A 22,550-nucleotide genomic window follows, 5' to 3' on the forward strand; every position below is an offset into this window, starting at 1 on the left:
AAAAGTGTTGGCAAAAATATGATTCAGCACTACTGTTTTCAACATTGATAATGCAAAATATTATGCATATTAGAATGATTTCTGAAGGATCATGTGACACTGATGCTGAAAATTCAGCTTTGATCACAGGATATATTTAAAATACATTGCAATATCTCTGTTTATGGTAGTGTAGATGCACCTACAACTGTTTAAATACCTTTTATAATATTAAACATGCATACACCGATCATGCGTAACATTGATATTCTAGTGTTGTGTTGATTCCCCTTTTGCTGCCAAACCAGCCGATCCGTCAAGGCATGGACTACACTAGACCCCTGAAGGTGTGCTGCGATATCTGGGACCAAGATTTTAGCAGCAGATCCTTTAATTCCTGTAAGTTGTGAGGTGGGGCCGGATCAAATGGGGATCTGTCTTGTTTGTTCAGCACATCCCACAGATGCTCGATCTGGGGAATTTAGAGGTTAAGTCAACACTTCAAACTCGTTGTTGTACTCTACAAAGCATTCCTGAACCATTTTACTTTGAGACAGGGCGCATTATCCTGCTTAAAGAGGCCACAGCCACCAGGGAACACCCCACGTGCATGGGTGAGCCTTGGCCGCCCGTGACCCTGTCACCAGTTCACCACTGTTCCTTCATCGGACCACTTAAATGTCCACAGCAGACCGGGAACACCACACAAGAGCTGCAGTTTTGGAGATGCTCGGACCCAGTCGTCTAGCAATCACGATTTGGCCTTTGTCAAACTCGCTCAAATCCTTACATTTGCCCATTTTTTTCTGCTTCTGAAACATTAACTGTGAGGACAAAATGTTCACTTGCTGCCTAATATATCTCACCCACTAACAGGTGTCGTGATGAAGATAATCTGTTATTCACTTCACCTGTCAGTGGTCATAATGTTATGCCTGATCAGTGTATATAAGCAGCTCATATTAAAAGAGACCTATAATACTTCTACTTTTGTAAAGAAAAAAAAGAACATTCAGAAGTATTAAAGAGCTCAAAAATATCTTTATTATCACTTTATCAAGAATTGTACAGTCAATTTCTAAACACATTGGAAAAGTCCGAGCTTCCTTCAAACAGAGCTGACCTTTGGAATTACAAAACCCCGCTGTTACCATGGGAACAAGAACCCCGGAACGAGCAAAGGAATAGCGGCGTGATTAAGAGACATGAAGACGACCAATCAGAGCGAGATGAAGTCAGGAAAATAATAATAGATATTTTATGAGCAAAACAAGCAAATGATCACAGGGATTTTGGTAAATCATATAAATGTATGATTCTTCGCTACTGGCAAAATTAAGGAACTCGATCAGGAGATGGTAAAAGATCGCGTTGATGAGCACATCGTGACTATGCGTACACAAACTTGCTCTGATATACAGATCCTGTCCAGGTTTCGTTTTGACAGGACGCTTAATAAATATCTAAAACATTCTGGTTTCGCTGCACTGTTCCCATGACAACAGGCCAGACCGCCCTCTAACACATGCATTGGCTGCCTTTCATCTGCAAGACACGCCCACATTTCCTCCCCACACACACAGGCATTCGTACACACTCGCACACACCCTGCTGAAATGAGCAGACTAGACTAGGGGAAATCAAACTACGCAGGGCTAAAAATCGCAATATTGCACTTGTATTCACACCGCTCACGTTGAGGAAGCGCCGCCGGTCCGTAGAAACTCAGAGTGAGAGGGTAAGAGTTAGACCGTGGCGCTATGAGAAGTCTAGAAGGAGAAACAGAGAATGACCGGAGTCTCATCCATTCGTTCCAGCTTCAGCACAGACAGGGAAAACGACGATTATGACAGCGAGACAATGTTATTTGGGAGGCTGAGGGCTGCTAGTAGTCCAGGCAGAAACCAAACTTCAGTCCGATCTGGTCTAGAACCACAGTTTGATCTAGAACTACAGCGACGCTGTTACTTCACTGTGGGGTATCCTCTCTGTCCCAAACGACCAGATCGAGCGCGGCTAGTGGGAGCAGACTGGAGAAGACAGAGAAAGACATTTGTGTGTTAGTTTCTTTCTGGGACAACATCCACAACATTTCCTTAAAGGGACAGTTCACCTTAAAATCTAAATAAAGGGATAGTTCACCCAAAAATGAAAATGTGATGTTCATCTGCTTTCCCCAGGGCATCCAAGATGTAGGTGTGTTTGTTTCTTCAGTAGAACACAAAATTAAGATTTTTTTACTTCAACCATTGCTCGTATAATGCATGTCAATGGGGTGTTTTCTATGAGAGTCACTATGAGGGTAAAAAACACATACGCATATGAATTCATATTAAACACAGTGGCTCGTGGCGATACATTGATGTCTTAAGACACGAAACGATCGGTTTCTGTGAGGCACAGATTAGTATTTGTTATTTTTTTTACCTCATAGCAGACAAATCTCATCTAGTATTCCCAATGCCATTACTTCCATCAAAGAAAGTCAAAAACCCGGCGCAAATATTATTTATATATATATATATATATATATATATATATATATATATATATATATATATATATATATATATATATACATACATACATAGAATCCTCATTAGTGCCTGTACGGATGAGGTATCTATGTAAATATATATCTATGATCGTGCCGGGATTGGGATGCCGAGCACTGAGAATACTAGATTGTCTGATCTGAGGTAAAAAAATAATAATATTATAAATACTGTTCGGTTTCTCGCAGAATGTCTTAAGACATCAATGTGTCGCCACGAGCCACTGTGTTTACTATGGATTCGCATTTACTCTCATAGAAAACACCCCATTAACATGCATTATACGAGCAACGGTTGGAGTTAAAAATCTTCATTTGTGTTCTACTGAATCAACAAACACACCTACATCTTGGATGCCCTGGGGGTAAGCAGATAAACATCACATTTTCATTTTTGGGTGAACTTTAAGTCATCATTTATTTACCCTGGTGTTCTAATGCCCTATGGCCTATGCCATTCTTTCTTTTATTTGCCATAAAAGGACAAGACAGTTACGCTTCCAGATAACAGCATTGAATAGCCACCAGAATCAAGCTTTTTATTAAAGATGCAGAAGTATCAAAGGATGATCCCAAAATCCTGTGGTATATTCCAAGGGTTCTGGAGGTATATGATGGGGTTTGGTGAAAAATAAACCAAAATTTGATGTCTAATTTAATGAAATCCTGACCTTGGCTGTTGGTCTTCTGTCCAAGGCACACATCTTTCAGCATCAGCATCACAGTTCACTCCGATTCACCCAGAAAAGCACACGAGATTAAAAAAAACACGAAATGAAACACAACCCATGCCACTTCCCTCTTCTCTAAGGTGAATACATCCGTTGTGTTCGTTGTAACAAGTTATGTTCACACTGGTCTACTGTTATTCTGACTGTTATTAGACAAATGGAGTTCCAGTCCGGAGAGATTCAATTTAGTAAAGAAAGTACACAGATCCTTTGATGGGATTTCTAGCCATTGTATTTCATGTTGTGTTTTTGTTTAATCTTGATTTCTCACAACTTGTCGGAGTGAACTGCGGCGCTAATAGAGTCTCACAGACCAGCAGTCGAGCACAGAAGAACAACGGCCAAGGGCAAGAATTTTGTTAAATAATACATTCAGTTTCGCTTTGTTTTTCACCAAACCCTCACGTATAACCCCATAAAACCCTGAGTAAACAATATGTGTCACATGGGATCATTGGGTGATACTGGTACGTCTTTTTAAAAATCTTGATGGCTTGATGCTATTCACTGTCATTTTATGAAAGAGCATGAGCAGGATATTTAAGAATTCATAAAAAAGAAGGGCATATTACATTAGAACAATATATATATACATAAATCACTTTGACATATATACATAAATGACTTAATTTTAATTTGACGGTGTACTATTCCTTTAAGGCAAGACATCCAAAATGCACATTTAAGTGTTTATAAAACTGTATCTATTTGCATCTGTAGATTTTAATGACACGTATTAACCATTAATTATTAATTAACCATAACATTTCAGAAAACTTGAAATAAAAAACAATTATCTTAATTCACTGGGAGTTAATCAACTAGGGAATTCCCTAATTGATTAACTCACAGTGAATTAAGACAATTGTGATATCCATTACGTTTTTTTTTTTTTTAACCTGTGGTAAATTTAGCGGTTTATTACTGATTTGATATAAAGATCATTCTTCTTAATGCTCACAGAAATACATTTTTTTATTTTGTAATTCCTTCTAATTAGAGGACAACGTTTTTTCTAATGAAGTTTTAGTCATTTTAGTAGTTTTATTTTATTTCAGCTAGTTGCAAAAGCAACATTTTGTCATTTTCATTTAGGGTTTTAATCTCTTATTTCATTTCAATAAACAAAAATGATTTTATTAAAAAAATAAAAAATTGATTTGCCTTTAAAAAACAGCCCTTGTGAATCCTACCTGTGCAAACTGGGAGGGGTTGTAAAATGTCACGCCCCCTGCAGGTGGAGCTCCTTGCGCCGGTGGCTGAGCGGGAACCTATGAGAACACATTTGGGGTTACCACGGGAACAGGAGAGCAACATCACCACCACACATCTCCATGGATGCAGACGGCCATGCCCACTGGAAGTTATGATCGGCATGCAGCACGTGATTGGTTAATGTGTGCATGCACCAAAAGGGGGCGGAGCCTCAGTCTTCAGCACGCCTCTTTGAGATCCAAGAGCCCTTCCTATTGGCCATGCACTCAGTTGGGGCTGCTGGTGACATAAAGGTGTCGTGCTGGAGGTGGGGCTGCAAGTGTGTGATGTTAGAGACGTGCAGATAGCATGTGTGCTCGTGGTTTACTTTGCAGCATTAGAAAGCACTGCATAACACTGTTGTTTTATCATTGGAGTGTCTGGAAAAGGTGTGTGTGTTTCAGATAAGAACCAGCTGAAAGTACCTGATTTAAATGCTGACTCACTTCTCGAGATAGAGAACTCATTGAGCTAGAACGTGACAGCTAGAACAGCAGGAATAAATGAAACAAACAAACAAACAAACAAAAACACCACAACCCAAATTAATCTCATGCAGCGCCATCTTAAATCACACATCTCGTGTCAATCATTACAATATGATTACAATCAGTGGTCTCCATGGCAACATCTTGTAGTCCTTTAACATGCGCTCTCGCTCTCAAACACGCTCGCACACACTCATGCACTTTGTGTCACAAGATCTGACATTATATTCAAAGCCCATAATCATAATCACAGTTAGAGATGCAAGATCAAATGTGTGTGCGCGTTTCAGAAGCAGTAAGTGTACATGGGAGCATATGTGTTATTAAAATTATGTTAATCTGAATTAATGGGTGAAGGAGCAGGGCATGACAGAATGAAGTGGCCTCAAAAGAGAAGTGGTAAAGTATTAAAGGATGATCTGACCTCTCCAGACTGGGTTCCGTCCGGGCCGGGAGGCAAAGCATTTGGATTAAACATCTAGGTAGAAAACACACCCTCATTATAGCGGTTGCGTATTACAACTTATTTAAGGTGTGAATGCAATTCTGTGCAATGGTAGTGCTGATCAGTTATCTGATATTAGAATCCAATAAATAAATAAATGAAAGTCAATAAATCATCAAGAGCCAAATGCATGAAGAAAAAAACTGCCTCTGTAAAATCAAATAAAAAAACGAAATAAAAATAATACAAAATAAAACGAAATAAAATCAAATATAAAATAAAGTTGAAATGTCAAGAGCAAAAATGCAATAAAAATTACCTCTGGTAATAAAAATAAAATAAATAATAATAATAAAATAAATAAAAATAAAAATAAATAAATAAACAAACAAACAAAAATAAATGAAAAAAAAAAAAACATGGATCATGTGAGACTCAAAATGCTTTGCACCTTAATTGTGCGAGGAAAAGTTGTCTGAATAAGTCCAAATTCTGGACACTCTCTGTGTGTGTATATATGCTGCATTGTGCGTACCTGTGGCACTGATGCACTAGACTGGTGTGTGTTTTCACCACTGCCGTCTGGAACGCTTCCCTCCATCGGCTGCTGCTCATCTGGGGCTGAAAAGAGCAGTGTTAGACTTCATACAGACATACACTAATGCACACTGATACACACACACACACACACACACACACAAGCACTGATACACACACACACTGACACACGCACTGACACACGCACTGACACACGCACTGACACACGCACTGACACACGCACTGACACACGCACACACCTGCAGCTGGTGTAAAGAGATTGGCTGGCATGGCCATAGGTGCGAGAGGAGCAAACAGGTCTGCAGGGGGTGGTACAGCAGCAGCGGGTTTAGATCCTCCACGACCAGGATTCAACACATCCACATAACGGCTCTTAGTGCCTGGAAACACAAACACACTTATCAAACAGTCAAAAGAGCCTTACTTGTGGTTATTTAAGATCTAAAGGGGAGAGACTTTTTTTTATAGTGTCTTTGGTTTAAACCGCTTTAGCACAAATATTTATAGATTTCAGAAGTTGGACTCATTTTCATGAATCAAGTTTAAAATGAACTTGAAAAAAAGACTTGTCCACAACCTCAAAAAGTCAGACACCAGAAACAAAATTGTAGACCTGCACCAGGCTGAAAAGATTGAATCTGCAATAGGTAAGCAGCTTTGTGTGAAGAAATCAACTGTGGGAGCAATTATTAGAAAATGGAAGACATCTTCCTCAATCTGGGGCTCCATGTAAGATCTCACCCTGCATGGTCAAAATAATCACAATAACGGTGATCAAAAAGCCCAGAACCACATGGGGGTCCAAGTGAATGACCTGCAGAGAGCTGGGACCAAAGTAACAAAGGCTACAATCAGTAACAAACTACGCCGCCAGGGACTCAAATCCTGCAGTGTCAGACGTGTCCCTCCACTTAAGCCAGTACATATCCGGGCCCGTCTGAAGTTTGTTAGAGAGCATTTGAATGATTCAGAAGAGGATTAGTAGAAGTCATATGGTCAGATGAAACCAAATTATATTTTTTTGGTAAAAACTCAACTTGTCATGTTTGGAGGAGAAAGAATGCGGAGTTGCACCATACCTACTGTGAAGCATGGGGGTGGAAACATCATGCTTTGGGGCTGTTTTTCTGCAAAGGGACCAGGACGACTGATCCATGTAAAGGAAAGAATGAATGGGGCCATGTATCATGGCCTTCCATCAACAAGGGCATTGAAGACCCGTGGCTGGGTCTTTTCGCATGACAATGATCCCAAACACACCACCCAGGCAATGAAGGAGTGGCTTTGTAAGGCCCTGGAGTGGCTTAGCCAGTCTCCAGATCTTAACCCTATAGAAAATCTTTGAAGGGAGTTGAAAATCCATGTTGCTCAGCGACAGCCCCAAAACATCACTGCTCTAGAGGAGATCTGCATGGAGGAATGGGCCAAACTACCAGCAAGTGTGTAAAAACCTTGTGGCGACTTGCAGAAAACGTTTGACCTCTCCCATTGCCAACAAAGGATATATAACAAAGTATTGAGAATAACTTTTGTTATTGACCAAATACTTATTTTCCACCATAATTTGCAAATAAATTCTTTAAAATTCAGACAATGTGATTTTCGGGATTTGTTTTCTCATTCTCTCTCTCATAGATGAAGTGTACCTATGATGAAAGATTACAGGCCTCTCTCATCTTTTTAAGTGTGAGAACATAAACACAATTGGTGGCTGACTAAATACTTCTTTGCCCTACTGTATATACTAAAAGATGATTAAATAATAGTCAGATTTCTCACTAAGAAGTATATAGGAAGAGAACAGAGGTGTACGACAGTGTGAGCGGTGCCATACCTGCTCTCCTGGAGAACATATTGACAGGTGGCCCCGCCCCTGGACCCCCTGCTCCTGGTGGCCCCATCCCTGGGCCGCCCATTGGAGCTTTGGGAAAGCTGGTAGGTGGAGGAGGAGGGGGTTTGCTCTGAAACAAATACAAATTCCATCATTCACAATGATGCCTGCATGATAGTATAGTACAGCTTTGACATGAACTAATTATTGTGCTCTACCTCTTCCTCTGGCTCTTCATTATTCACCCATTTCTGCTTCTTTTCATCCCAAACAATCTATAAAAAAAAAAAACGTAATCTCTTAATCAATGCTATGAGGACAAGACGACGACCACGAGAGAGAGCAGAAGTTGTCGGAAGTATGTGCCTACAGATTTGTTCTTGTCGTCTGGCAGATGTGCTTCATTCTTCCGCTTTGGAATCAGCCAGGTCAGCCAGCTGCCGCCACTCGCTCCCTGATGGAAAAAGAAAACATTATAAGACTATGCTACATTCATTATAGTCGTAAAAGATTTCCCAGTCTTTATCCAGTAGGTCTCTGTAGGTGTTTATATGCAAGTATGTACTTTTTTGGGAGAGTCTTTCTTGGTCTTCTTGGATTCTTCCTGTGATGGAGCCTCTGGGATAGATGGAGGAGGTGGAGAACCCTGATTGGCTAGTGAACTGCTGCGCTCTCGCCCAGAATGATTGGACGATTCTGACGTTGTGCGAGACCGATGACCTGAAGTCTATAAATAAGGATAGATTTAGAGATGTAACAAGCCATGCAAGGTTTAAACAAGTACACCACTGTTCCAAAGTTTGGGGTTGATAAGATTCTACTTAAAAAAAAAAAAAAAAAAAGTCTTCTACTCAACACGGCTACATTTATTTGATTAAAAATATATAGTAAAAACAGTAATATCATGAAATATTACTACAATTTAAAATAATTGCTTTCTATGTGAATATATAGTAAAAATTTCATTTATTGCTGAGATCAAAGCTGAATTTTCAGCATCATTACTCCAGTCTTCAGTGTCACATGATCCTTCAGAGATCATTCTGATATGAGGATTTGCTGCTCAAGAATAAAACAGACTAAACTAAAAAAATTAAATAGACTGACTGTACCATGTGTATTGATGATGACTGTGAAGTGGTTCTTGATCTTCTTCCCGGGCCCTTAAATGAACAACAACAGGAACCAGTTTTAATAAATTATAAAAATAATACAAATGGTAAATTCCATAACATTATTCTTATAACGTGTCATAAGTCGCACGGGTATATTTGTGGCAATAGCCAACAATACATTGTATGGGTCAAAATTATCGATTTTTCTTTTATGTTTTTATGCCGAAATATTAAGGGTATTAGGTAAAGATCATGTTCTATTAAGATATTTTGTAAATTCCCTACTGTGAATATATAAAAAATGTATTATTAGTAGTAATATGAGTTGCTAAGGACTTAATTTGGACAACTTTAAAGGTGATTTTCTCAATATTTAGATTTGTTTTCCTCACTCAGATTTCAGATTTTAGTCACATCTTGGCCAAATATTGTCCTGTCCTAACACCATACCAGCAGTAAGTATGGTGGAAAGCTTATTTATGATGATAAGCTTATTTATGACAAATGTTTACCCTTACGACTGGTTTTGTGGTCCAGGGTTACATATATAACAACATAATGTATATATAACACATATATAAAACATAACTACTTTATGCAGGAGTAATGTAAGTAACACAATATTACCCAACACTGGTGGTGGAAGTACAGGTGTTATATTTCAATGTATTTCATGCCATAAAAATACAACTGAAAACCCAAGTAAAACGTAAATCAAAAGTCCACAATGTGTTACATTCCATAAAAAGTAATGATGTAAACTAATTAGCTATATTTTTTATGCAAAAGTGTAACATTACTTTAAAAAGTATTAGTTAGTAAAGTGTTAGTAAAAGTGTTAGTTGCAATAAATATGGAACTCTCACCATGCGTGCCATTTCATCATAAAAGTCCTTCCCTTGTGGAGGGAGGCCACTGAACGTCGGAGATGACTGAGGGAACTGCTGAGGAGTGGAAGGGGCGGAGCCATGTTCAGCCCCAGGCATTGGTGGGAGCATCTGATGGGGCATTCCTGGGGGCATCTGAGGTGGCATCTGTGGATGCATTTCTGTAGAGTTGTACGTTGGCCTTTGTGGGGGCATTTGCTGGGGCATTTGTTGAGGCATTTGTGGGGGCATTTGTTGGGGCATTTGTTGGGGCATTTGTTGGGGCATTTGTTGGGGCATTTGCTGGGGCATTTGCTGGGGCATTTGTTGGGGCATTTGTTGAGGAATTTGTTGGGCCATTTGTTGGGGCATTTGGGTCATGGATGTGTACTGTTCATGCGTTTCAGGTTGATATGTTGCCCCAAAGTTTGGTTGTGGTGGCACTGGGTAGAATGGAACACTTTCACCTGGAGGCGGGGCCTGCTGCAGAGGGACCGCCCCATCCTGAAGAATAGTGGGAGGGGCTAAAGGAGACAGTGGTAAGTAGATGGTGAATGATAACAAAATCAAAATAAATTCTTCTCAGGTACACATTACATAGTAGATCGTACCTGGTGGCATGAGTTGAACACCAGCAGGAGGCAGAAGGGAGGCCATGAGAGGATTGTGGGGATCAGGGGTCAGAGTTGGGGGGTCAGGTGGGCTGCACTGGTCTTCAGAACTGGGCGTGCTGCAGGGATAAAGCTGTGGGGTGCTGCGATCCGCACGGAAAGTGATCGCTCCGTCCTGAATGGGACAGTAACATAAACAGGCCGTTGGATCATTTGCACAGTCGCGTCTCTCACACACATTTGAAGCGAAGATGAAAAGATAATAGACAAGTGTAAGTCATGAATTAGTGATTTGGAAATATTTAATATTACTCTGTCGGTTGCTCAAATGGGGCTCATGTTAGAAAATTTCTTTCCTTTTTAAACATTTATAAAATCTGATGTCCCAGTGCTCTGTATTACTTTACAACAGACTTCACTGCAATGCAGAGGCAGAACACTCAAACACTATTGATTAATTACACTGGACTCTAAATTATGGATTTTAATTGCCTAACAATTTTTTTTCTAAATTCTAATCATTTGCACTGATAAGGATAAATAAAAGACACACCTTGATCTGTCCGTCTAGTTGTCTGAGATGCAGTAACCAATCAGGCTCTATAAACAACTCCTGCTCTGGTCTCTCCTTCAGCTGAGGGTCAAAAAACCTCAGCCTCAGAGACATCTGTAATGAAACACAGGAAGAAAGATTAGACACCAAAGAAATGTAAACTCAGAGACAGGCAGAATCAACGGAGTCTTTGTGTGTGTACCTGTATGAGCTGACTGATGAACACAGGCGAGTAATACTCGGGCAGGTTCAACAGAGTGCGGGAAATGACCTCGCAGTAATGGAAGGCTTGAGCACAGAGTCCCGACTCCGCCAGTCGACATGCGTAGATGAATTTGAACACCTGTACAGGTCAAAGGGTAAAGGTCATGAGCTATCTGGATTTGTTTCGATATTACAGATAGGTCTAGCATGCCTAATTACAGGATGCTTTTTTTAATGTTTTCCTTTAGTGTGAATAACTGTGTAACATATCTGTGCATGTATAAGATCTGAAAAGTTACAAAGCTCCATAGTCTTTCTATTAACTCTAACAGAGAACCCTGATCCAGACCTGCCTAAACTGCCTTGATCGAAGTCCACAAATTAATTCCACAAACGTCACAATTTTAAATATTTGAAGAATGCCCATTTAAAAGCCTACGCAAAGAATGAAGACAAAGCTTCAGGTGAACTGTACTGTTGTGACCATGCCACAGTTATGTTAAGGAGCATTACATTTCTGCCGCACAACTGAGGTGTTTGGCCAATCACAATGCACTGGGTCAGCTGGCCAATCAGACACTGGGCTTTTCGGAAAAAGGGGCTTTTTAGAAACAAGAACTACAGTATGTCAAGTCACTTTTATTTATATACCACTTTTTACAATATAAGAAATTAATTAAACAAAGATTGTTCTGGCTGTAGAGCAGCTCTAAAAGAAAGTCATTGTCCAGTTTAGGTAAGTTCAGTGTTGACTAATTTCAGTTGTAAAAACTTAAAATATTAATTTACGGGCCGTTTACACAACTCCAAATAGAAAAACTTTAAATGCGTTCTAGCTGTTTATTTACATGAAAACAGCATTTCGGTAGCCTGAGAACACAAACTTTGATACAGGTTTTATAATGCACGTTTTTTGAAAACGACTTGTCTAGTAGTATAGCGTCAGCACAATACAGAGCTTTTAGTCATTTTGCGAATTCGTGTCATTGGCATCTCTACAGATGAAGAAAAAAAAAAAAACTTTCCGGTTCTAGTACATCGTTGTTGTGTAAACGTACCCTTAGTTCATTTATCGATACAGCAGCTCTGGAGAAAACAGTGATGTCATCATCCAGCTCAGTTCAGTTCTCATACAATGATGTCAAAGCAAATCAATAATATTAGGAATAATAAGTATGTGAAAAATGATGTGTTTTTGAACATTAAAGCATGCAAACCTATTCTAGTTCCCCCAAGAAACAAAATAATGGCCTTTTAAAATAGCAAAACTTAAACTGAAATAAAGTAATAAAAACGACATTTAGAAAACAACTAATAAAATAATAACAAATACTAATAAATTAATCATAATAAAAGAACTTTTTTTTTTATTACGCACCAACTAGTTAGTTGTGAAAACATCCGTAGTCTATTGACTGCATGTGTACGTGCTCACCTGGAAGTTGGGCAGACAGAGAGGATGAGAGCCAAGAGACTGAGCGTACTCATACGATTCTGTCCGCTGAATCGCCTCGGACGAGCAGAACTTCAAAAACGGCATGCTGGGACAGAGAGTGAGCGAATGGGTATTTATGCAAATAAATGGCATGTCCATTTACGTACTTTGCATCCACTGTTTGAATGTATAACTCTGATCAACTGTATGTGTCATTACACACCTGTGATTGGAGCTGATGAGGACCATCTTAGTGCTTTTCTTGGTATAAACACCAAAGCCCACCTGAGCCATCAGGTAACAGAAATGGGCGGCATCCACTAGACCTTTAGATGCTGTAACAAACAGATTCTTGACTACAGATCCAGTGCAGCATTCACAATATGCGTGTAAGTTCACATTCATGACAGTATGTTTATGTACCTAATGTGTCCCCCATGGTTGAAATGGTGCGGGTGTCAAGATCCAGAGTGTGTGTGAGGTTAGAGAGCACCATGGCCAGATGAGGGCGCCAATCGCCCCATTTCTCATCTCCGCAACACTGCCGGAGGAAAAGATGATGCACATGAAGAAAAGATTTATATAAATGACTATATTAAGTTACATACACAAACTCTCTCGTACAGTAGCAGCAGCCGGCATTCTTCCTGACATGAGCTGGTAAACTGTCTGAAGAGGGTCGTTAATAGGCAGGCTGTTGGCAAACCTGACGACGACAAACATAACCACAATTTAAGCACTGTTTGTTGCTTTAAAACCATGCAGACATTGTTTGGTGTAAGTAGATGTGGTTTACCTGGTCATGACGCGGGCATGTGTCCTGTTGTCCATCTTACTAGCCAGTAACAGCGCATGACCCCACAGGCCATTCTTCATAGCAGACTCCAAAGCATCCTAACAAACATACACAAATTTGATTAGATTATAAAAAGTGTTCTCTAAATGGCTGGGGGGCCACATGGATTTTATCATCTGAAAAGGAAGATGTTTTGTCTTGCCTTCTTGCGTCCGAACAGTAGCAGTTCTCTGAAGCGCTCTGTCTCCTTGCCGATATTCTCAGGCACACCCATGAAAGTGTCTGATAGAAGGGATATTGGCCCCGCCTCATCCGCCTCAGCATGCTCTATTGCCTCATTATTGAAGTCAATGAGATTAGCCTCATTGGGTGACTTTCCCGGCAGCCAAACAGAGCGATGCTCTTTTAGCAACAGGTCAGCGATGTCTGTGCCTACTACCGTCTAAAACCAAGTCAAAAAAACGAAGCAACATACTTAATAACAACAATTCTTAACAGTTTCCATTACATTTATCACATGACTACATTATATATATATATATATATATATATATATATATATATATATATATGTGTGTGTGTGTGTGTGTGTGTGTGTGTGTGTGTGTGTATGAATGAATATTAAATAGTGATTTATATGGTACCAAACTTGGGTTTGGACAAGCAATCGAACACGATTCACACTCTTACCGTATTTTCCGGTCTATAAGTCACACTTGTTTCATAGTTTGGCTGGTCCTGCGACTTATAGTCAGGTGCGACTTAAGTATAAAATTTAATTCATACTGACTGACAAGAATAAGAATAGCCACGAGAATGCGCTCTATGCTGCTCCTGTAGCCTAATATTAACTTAAAGACAGCAACTTAGAAAGATTGAACACAAACAAAATGCCCCCATAAGAATATCTTATTCTGCAAAATACAAACAGCATGTAGTAAAATATGCAGCGGAGAACGATTCACACAGCGTCGCGCGACTGATGCGACTTAAACTCCGGAGCGAATTATAGTCCGGAAAATACGGTAGTTAAGGTAGGGCTACACAAACACTCACCCCATTCTGGCGGCACAGGAGCACAATGAACTCCCAGATGAGGTAGGCGGAGTCTTTGTCAATGAGGTCATCGTTTCGCAAACACTCTTGGGCTTTGTTCTGAGCAAACTTTATGACATCCACCTTATGAGTCTCCTCTCTGTGGACACAAACACACACACACACGAGATGATGACTGGATTGTTTGACTGTGTACGTGGCTCTGACAGTGTCAGACTATACACGTGTATGCCTTTACTCAGTAAATAAAGGATGATTCTTACTTGACAAGTGGGCCAGGGAATGAACGCATTTCTGACTGTTCTGGAGAATCCTGCAGAATCGTCTGGAATAACATCACAGCCAAGGTATCAAAAACAAATAACCTAATTGAACAATTATTACGGATCTATTTAGAACTAATCACAAAAGCATTATAAAACTACAGTGTTAAAGATCACTGGGAAATATTGCGAAACATGGGAGTTTATGAACTGTGAAAATGCTTCAATTCTAGAGATAGCAGTGATTACTAGCAATTGATGATTTAAATGTTAGCATATTCATACTCTGTTCCAGTTGTTACCTCCATGCTGTGGATTTCCACAAGTGTGGGCTGACCAGCAGAGGGCAGGTTGGGTTGGACAAGGATCAGCTGACCAGCCGGACCAAACCGAGCACAACGATGAGGAACAGAATACTTCTCAGGGGTCAATGGCCTTGGAGGAGCTGAGAAAGTAAAAAAGAGTGCAAGAAAGACACAGAGGAAGACAGGAAGCTTTTATTGATGTTAGAGCATATCCAATAGCTGTGAAATTCATGCTTTATGTATTTTAAGTCTACAGAGAATGCTGGGAAACAATAATGTCAAGACAAGGTTGATCGTTACCTAAAACTATATTCCTTAATTAAAATAAGGTAACATTTCTTGTTTTTGTTTAGTTTAAGCTGAAGTTTTAAAGTATACTAAAACTTTTTAAAATTTTTTTTATTAATGTACAAAAAAATATAAACAAAAGTTATAATAGTATATGAATGATTTTAAAATACCACTTCGTAAAGCAATGAACCTCTAAACTATATAAATAAGTAGTATTTTATGGCAGATTGTGTACCTAAAACACCATCTCAATAATAATTGCAACATTACGGTGGATATGCAAGCTTTTGATGACTGATTTGTGTTTGCGTGTAATACTTACGCTGCTCTGGGGCAGTCCACGTGTTGTCTGCAGAGTTATAAGGAATCTGACCGTAATTTGTAGTATCTGAAGGGTTAGCATACTGGCTGTAGGTGTAATCCACTGGAAGAGTGGTCCCAGTGGTATCATAGGCTGCACTGACCAAATCTGGTTGACTCCTGTACACCTGACTCTGCAGAAAGAAGAAATCTGTTACATACATTATGCAGATACACACACACACATATTAAACCACAACTAAAACACACAAACCCAGACCTGCTGTGACCGTGAACTGAAGCTACTGCGTCGACTGTGTGATGAATGTATGCTGTGCGCTGATTGTTCACTGTGAACCGAACGGCGGTCAAATTCGTCAGCGTATGGGTCACGCCGGCGGCTGTCATCATCAAAGCTGGAATCATAACCAGGGTAATACCGCCAAGGATCATCATACCCTTCACGTGCCCTAGTGACAATTACAATGAAAACTTATTAGAGATTTGTTAGCATCTAAAAAAATATTTATTGAATGGGTGTATGAGTGTACCTGTTTTGATATTGTTGGTTGTAATATGCTTCTCCTCTTCTGTAACCATCAATGTCATAGTACCAGCCATATGTTGGATCATAATAGGCTTTGTAGCGTGGATCATAAGCAGCATTTGGATCATACCACCTGCTCTTATCTGCATATACAAACACAACATAAGACAAAAGCAGAAACACCACATTCAGCCCTTGGATGCATATAGCAGGTGTCTGAAGTCTGAAGTCATTACCTCCATAGGCTTCATACTGTCTCTTGTAGTAGTTTGCATAGTATTCGTCATAGGCACTGCGGCTGGATCTAGAAAAGTCTTCTTGATACCCCTGTCTGAGATCAAAAATTAGAGAGAAAGACAAGGGAATCATGTTATTGATTGTTAAAAAACATAATTTAAAACTTTCAATCTGAGGATAATTTGCAACCATGACTTTTGTTATCATTGGTTTTCTTAACACAGAAAAATTGGTCTATGTTTAAAGTGGTGTATACAAGAGATATCCTGTGCATGCTACGTTGTTGTAGAAAATCAATGATGCTACAAGTTGTTAACAGCTGCTTCTAACAAGCTATGATATGCAAGCAAACCACGGTTTGGACCTAAATGTCCAGACCCAGGTGAACCCAAAAGTGAACAGAGATCTGCAGGGCCAGTGGGGTAAGAACAAACTGATTGCAAATAAGGTTTAATAAAGAGGCTGAAAATTTCCAGAAAATTTCCAGACACTTTCAAAAAATTCTGGAAAGTTTCTGGAAACTTTGCAACCCTAACTCCATCCAAGCAAATCAAAACAAGTGTGAAAACACTCTTTCACCTAGAGTTGGGTCTGTCCGAGTATTGGCTGGTTCTAGAACTTGGCCTCTCTGGTTGACGCTCAGCCTCCCGGTAGCCAGGATTTTGAGCATCATACCAGCCATATCGAGGATCTCCTCTACGGTAGGGATCATCCTACAAAATCAAAACAAAGAGAAAAGTATGGATATTTTACTTTAAGTCATGTTGGTTCAAAATGTTCTAGCATTTCAAAGCTTCAATAAGTGGAAACACCTAAGTTTAAACTGCACCTGATAGTAATTTTGAGATCTAGGATCCACAGGGTACTGGGGTGGATACGGCAATCTTCCATCCTGATACTCAGGGTAGGGTCCTGGATAGTATCCTGCATAGCCTGGACCCGGGGGCATGGCAGGAGGAGCTACATAACCTGATGGACCACTTAGAGATGAAGAAGGTCTTTGGGGTTCTTGAAGTGGCTGGGGGGCATAGTTTCCAGATTGAGGTGGGTAAGATAATGGTGGGGCAGATCCAGGTCCAGTAGGAGGGGCACCAGGATGAGTTGGAGGGACCTGTGGAGGAGGCTGGTGTTGAGCTGGAGGTGGATGGGCAGGGTGGGAGGTGCGAGTCAGATCATTGTCGGGATGGTTGCTGGAGGGTCGTGGGGGGTTAGAGATCTGCTGAAGGGGCAGAGCCTCGCTGTCAGACTGCCCACCCTGCTGTGCATCTTTGGTGACCTGCAGGTAAAAGCCAGGTGTGTTATTCACCAAGCCCGCAGGATGGGCTTTTTGAGAGACAGCAGGGACTGATGTCAACTGATTTGTGGACTGTGGTTGATGCATAGAAAAATCAAGCAACTCATAATTTGAAGGCTGATTGTGATTGGTGGTGGCAGCAGCAGAAGGCGAGGTTTGAGAAACAGAAGGCGGAAGAGATTGGCTATCACCTCGAAGAGACTGGGCCCTTGAGAGCACAGGTCGGGCTGCTTGAACAGAGGCCTGAACGTCATTGGTCTCTCGAGCTAGATTCAAGAGGCCTTGATTGGAAGAAGGGCTAAAATTTACTGGTGTCTGAGAAAAAAGAGGCTGTGGCTGATTTGTTGGAGGAGAAATTTGAGGCATTTGAGTGGTCACAGAAGACTGAAGGGGTGAGTGAGCATGCGCTGCTGTCTCTTGAGGACTTGTCTGATTTAAAGGTTGCGAGAGATTTGGAGAAGAAACCAAACTGTAATTAGAGGAAGGTGGCGCGATCAGCACGGGCTGGTTCAGGGCCTCTACGGGAGGCGAAGTTACTAGCAAGGAGGCATATCCCAAACTTGCCTGAGGCGTGGAGTCTGGCGGAATCTCTAGGTTTTCAGAGGGAGGTTGTGGGTCTGGCTTAACTGGATGTAAATCAAGAGGGCCATCCTCTGGTGGCTGGATGACTTCAGATGGATGTGCAGGAACAAATGTTGCAGCCAAAGACGGTGCTGCAGGGGCTAACAGTATGTTAGCACTTAGACTGGCAGTGTCATTTTGAGCCCAGAGTGTAGTAGCAGGACTTTCAATGGGGCGTCGTGCTCCTTGAGCCCGAGATGAGGGTCGGCGTTCCGAGAGGTAAATAGTCTCCAAGTTGTCTGGGGGTTGTTCTAAGTTGCCAGGCTGCCCATCACGTCCACCCTTTTCCATTACCATACGTGCACGATCAACCTCAGCAGGTCGAACTCCTACACCATGGGAGCGGACTGGCTCAAAGGAGGAATTTGCACTTGCCTGAAACACACCAACTGGTTTAGGTGGGCTAGGAGTTGGGAAAGTAGGACTCGCCTCTGCAGCTGGGTTGGAGTCTATCTGTTCAAAGTATCCACCAGTGGAGGGGTGCAAAGGAGGGTGATCTGGTGGTCGGGGACTCTCCTGTTGGATAAACGTTCCCACTACACCTTGTTGTCGCCGAGGGATGTGGCCACTGCTGTGAGGACCGTGCCCACTGCTATGACTGACGTTACTGTAGCTGGATGAGACACTTGCAGAGCGGGCAAGACGAGGAGCAGAGTCAGGTGTCTCCAAGTTAGGCCCCCCCTCAAAGGCATGGCTTGAGGGTGGCTCATTAGGCAGCACTTCCTGATTTGGAACACATTCCAGATTCTCCACTGAATCACATGGCCCTGCCCCAGCTCGAATGTTACCACTGTCATTTAAATATGGACCGGAGAACTCAGCTGTCGATTGGAGAGGGTGAAGAATCCCATTTACACGCCCCTCCCCTGACAGTGTTTCTACATTTTCAACATCATTTCCCCCGAAGAACATTGAGAGACTTCCAGAGTCACTTTGGAATTCAGAGGAGGGGACAGGGCAGGCACGCTGAGACTGATCCTGGGGGCTCTGATTGAACCATGGCTCTAAGGGTCCACCTGACTGGCTGAAATAATTCTGAGCCAGGAAGTGGGAGTTCTGATGCTGAGGTGCACTAGGCCCAGTCACATTTGGTTGAGCTAACTGACCTCGATTCTGAGATTGTGTCAAAGGTGGAGCTGTGGAGAGGGGCTGTGGAGAGTGGACAGGGGGTGGGACTTGAGCTTGAAAATGCTGAGATGGGAGATCATTGGTTGGCTGAAAGTAGTTTTGAACGGAAGGTGGGCGGCTTCCGTGGTCAGGAACCCAATGAGAAGGTAGGGGAGGCGTTGGCTGAGATTGAAAAGGAGTCTGGGATTGAACTGGAGGGGTTGGGGCAGTGGAGGGTGGATGTGATGGACTAGAACTGAAAGGAGGTGCAGGATTAGGCAACTGTGCAATATAGGGCATTGATTCTTGAGAATTAAAGTATCCTGGTTCTGCAGGAGGAGGGTTAGAGCTCAGTGCTGGCCCTGGGGGAATAGGTTGTGGTGTAAAAATTCTAGGTGGTGGGCCAGGAGAGGCTGCCTGCGCTGTTCCTGGTGGTGGCCCTGGTGGTGGCCCTGGTTGGGGCCCTTGTGGTGGAGCCGTCGAGTTGAACCCTGGCATGGGTGAGCCTTCCATGGGAAGTGGGTTGTTGTTTGTGGGTGGAGCTTGGCTTCCCCCTGCCATAGGCAAAAAACTTTGTCTCCCATAGGCAAAAGGATCAGTCACTGGCTGGGTGAGTGGGGCAGCCGATGTCATAGCAGCTGCAGCCCCATGTTTGTAGGGTCGGTTTCTTCTGAAGGCATTGGGGCCACCGGAGGAAGGCGGAGGTCCACTAGCTCCAGGAGGGGCTGTCCGAGGAGGAGGCTGCATCGTTTAAACACTCACAGGCCTCCAAGGTGTCTAGACTTAATGGAGATCTCACTATAATATAAAAACACAGATTATTGTAATATATTGGTGCAACGATTGTATGGTTTCACCTCAGAATTTCATCAATATCAACATGCGCCATAAGAGCACACACCCCAAGTTCAGTTAATACTGCTAAAAGTTACTCAACTAAAATAATGCATTAACATCATATGCAGTGAGAGTGTCAGCCAAGGAACAACATGGCACCTCTATAAAAGTAGAAGCACCACACAAACAGAGCACCTCACCCATTCATGAAGACATCTATGCTATTGCATAGCTGTAATTGCCATCAATTTTGATTTCATGCTGACTTCATACCCAAGTTTCTCCTCTTGAACACAAATATCATCACACCATCTAATATTCCTAAGTCTTATGATGAGCAGGTGTGAAGACAGCAGAACTCTCAATGTTGGCAAATGAACCGCCACCACGATAAGAAACTTGATATCAGGCACACTGCGGGCCGGGTGTTAGAAAGAAATGTGCATTAAGTTACATTGAACTTTGAAACCTGTCGGACATTTTTAAAAGCAGGGGGCCTCACCTCTACAAGTGCATAGTTTAATCTACAACAGCAGGGGATAGATACAGTTTATGTTTATGAAAATACAGTTTATCATTAAACAACGTTCACAATATCGTTGACAGTTTTAGTGGTTTAAAGCAACATCATAGTGACATATAGCATTGGAGAAATGTTTGTACACTCATACTGTAACTGAATATAATGTTTTCCATAATCTTCCTTTTGATTTAAAAGCCGATACTTAAAAGGTGGAAATTAATCCTAAACTGTTTTCAACACTGATACTAACAAATGTTTCTATCAGCATATTAGAAACATTTCTGTAGGATAATGTGGCACTGAAGGTTGGAATTGTGCAAATCTATTTGACAACATTTTAAAACATTTTCCTCGTTATTTTAAATTAAATTTCACAATATTAAATATATTTCACAATATTACGGTTTTACTGTAATTTTGATAAACTAAATGCACAAGTATTTTTGAATGTTAGTGTATGTGAATTTCTTTACAAAGCTCGTTGCAGAGCTGGAATCTAGAAAAAAGGGTGGCAACTTTGCAGAAGCCCAAATATATGGTAGTTTTGATTTATTTTATAACATTATATTGTTCACGTCACAAACTAATGTGTGTTGTGTCATAGTGGGAAACGCTAATAATCAGGAATGAGTAGGTGTCCGAACTTGGTTACAATTTTAATCTTTACGGGACACACATAACACTGCATATGAACAGATTTGTTAACAATACTGCAGCCAGACAGGGAGGACATTGGAATTTCTGGCGCCTAAAGGGCTGTAATTCATATGTTAAGGTTGACGTATAACAGTCTAACCCCTGTGTTGTCACTAGACTTTTCTCAAGTCATTTACAGACCTAGATGAAATCTGTTGAGATGTAACGACAACATCATATTAGCTCAAATATTTTTAATCAAAAACATGATAATATATATAGTGACAGGTCTCGGTTCCATCGAGTGACTGATCATTTATCAAATATTTACATTCATATTTTGCATTAATTTATATACTGCATTATATCCGGCTCTAAGGCGGACACGTACGGCGTTAGATTTACCCACTGATGTCACATCCTGCTCTTTAATTCCTGTCTCTTCAGCTACATCAGCAAATGTAGATAAGAGAGGTCTTGTACTAATGTAGTTAAAACAAACAAAAGTAATGACATTCTGATAATGTGGATCATGCAGCTTAGAATGAGTAGACAAAACTGCCAAAACAAAATATACACACTAGATGCACTTACAGCAGTGTAAAGCAAGCAGAGCTGGCATAAAGACAAACAAAAAGCAGTAGCTAAACAACAATAACTGTTCAATAGAGCCTGAAAATTAAAGTACAACCCCTGATAGAAATATAATGGACATGCCACGAAAACAAACACAAAAGAATAAACATAAAAAAATGTAAATAGAGGATGCGAGGAATTGCAGATGACAGCTGACTGGGCCATTAGCCGTTAGCATGCTAACATTTACAGTTAATCCCTCGAAACACAGAACTCTCTGAGGCCAAACATGCAGCTCCACACGGAATCGCTTACCTGTTATCTTCCAGTTGAGATGCCCAGATACAAACAAAACTCGATATGAGCGCGGCTGGAGTTAGGATTTTCAAAAAAGTGCAGGACACCGCGGCTGACACTTGTCCGCCATCTTGGCCGAGCGCGTCCTGCTTGGCGACGTGTACATGTGACGTCAGGGATCGTTCCCTTTGGCCCCGCCTCATGCACAACAAAAACAAATAAACTTAAAATATTGCATGT

The 22,550-nt window shown here is 41.2% G+C and overlaps 1 protein-coding gene across 1 annotated transcript; it reads right to left on the reverse strand.

The window, feature by feature from the left end:
- Positions 1 to 1,000: 1,000 nt before the first annotated feature.
- sec16a (SEC16 homolog A, endoplasmic reticulum export factor) lies at positions 1,001 to 22,469 on the reverse strand. The gene is made up of 32 exons (XM_067424583.1): positions 22,329 to 22,469; positions 17,249 to 20,239; positions 16,999 to 17,132; positions 16,419 to 16,513; positions 16,187 to 16,325; positions 15,916 to 16,105; positions 15,658 to 15,829; positions 15,042 to 15,184; positions 14,740 to 14,801; positions 14,477 to 14,615; positions 13,623 to 13,862; positions 13,421 to 13,518; positions 13,249 to 13,330; positions 13,048 to 13,165; positions 12,848 to 12,959; positions 12,625 to 12,730; positions 11,188 to 11,328; positions 10,986 to 11,099; positions 10,433 to 10,607; positions 10,220 to 10,345; positions 9,822 to 10,111; positions 8,953 to 9,003; positions 8,406 to 8,567; positions 8,211 to 8,294; positions 8,059 to 8,115; positions 7,844 to 7,970; positions 6,249 to 6,389; positions 5,987 to 6,072; positions 5,431 to 5,484; positions 4,944 to 5,003; positions 4,458 to 4,535; positions 1,001 to 2,009 (listed from the first exon to the last, which is right to left on the reverse strand). Exons 2-32 carry the CDS (start codon positions 20,186 to 20,188, stop codon positions 1,944 to 1,946), a joined length of 6,582 nt encoding a protein of 2,193 aa, XP_067280684.1. The 5' UTR covers positions 20,189 to 20,239; positions 22,329 to 22,469; the 3' UTR covers positions 1,001 to 1,943.
- Positions 22,470 to 22,550: the final 81 nt, after the last annotated feature.

Source organism: Pseudorasbora parva, chromosome 18 (assembly GCF_024679245.1).
Source record: "Pseudorasbora parva isolate DD20220531a chromosome 18, ASM2467924v1, whole genome shotgun sequence".
Classification (NCBI taxonomy): Eukaryota; Metazoa; Chordata; class Actinopteri; order Cypriniformes; family Gobionidae; genus Pseudorasbora; species Pseudorasbora parva.

Bases quoted from the DNA above. Each gene is read 5' to 3' on its own strand.
- sec16a (XM_067424583.1), bottom strand. From the start codon at position 20,188: ATGCAGCCTCCTCCTCGGACAGCCCCTCCTGGAGCTAGTGGACCTCCG. The intron at 5,485-5,986 runs GTACGCACAATG...TTTTCTACCTAG, and splicing joins CTAGTGCATCAGTGCCACAG to ATGTTTAATCCAAATGCTTT. The intron at 2,010-4,457 runs GTAGGATTCACA...TGTCTTCTCCAG, and splicing joins ACCCCTCCCAGTTTGCACAG to TCTGCTCCCACTAGCCGCGC.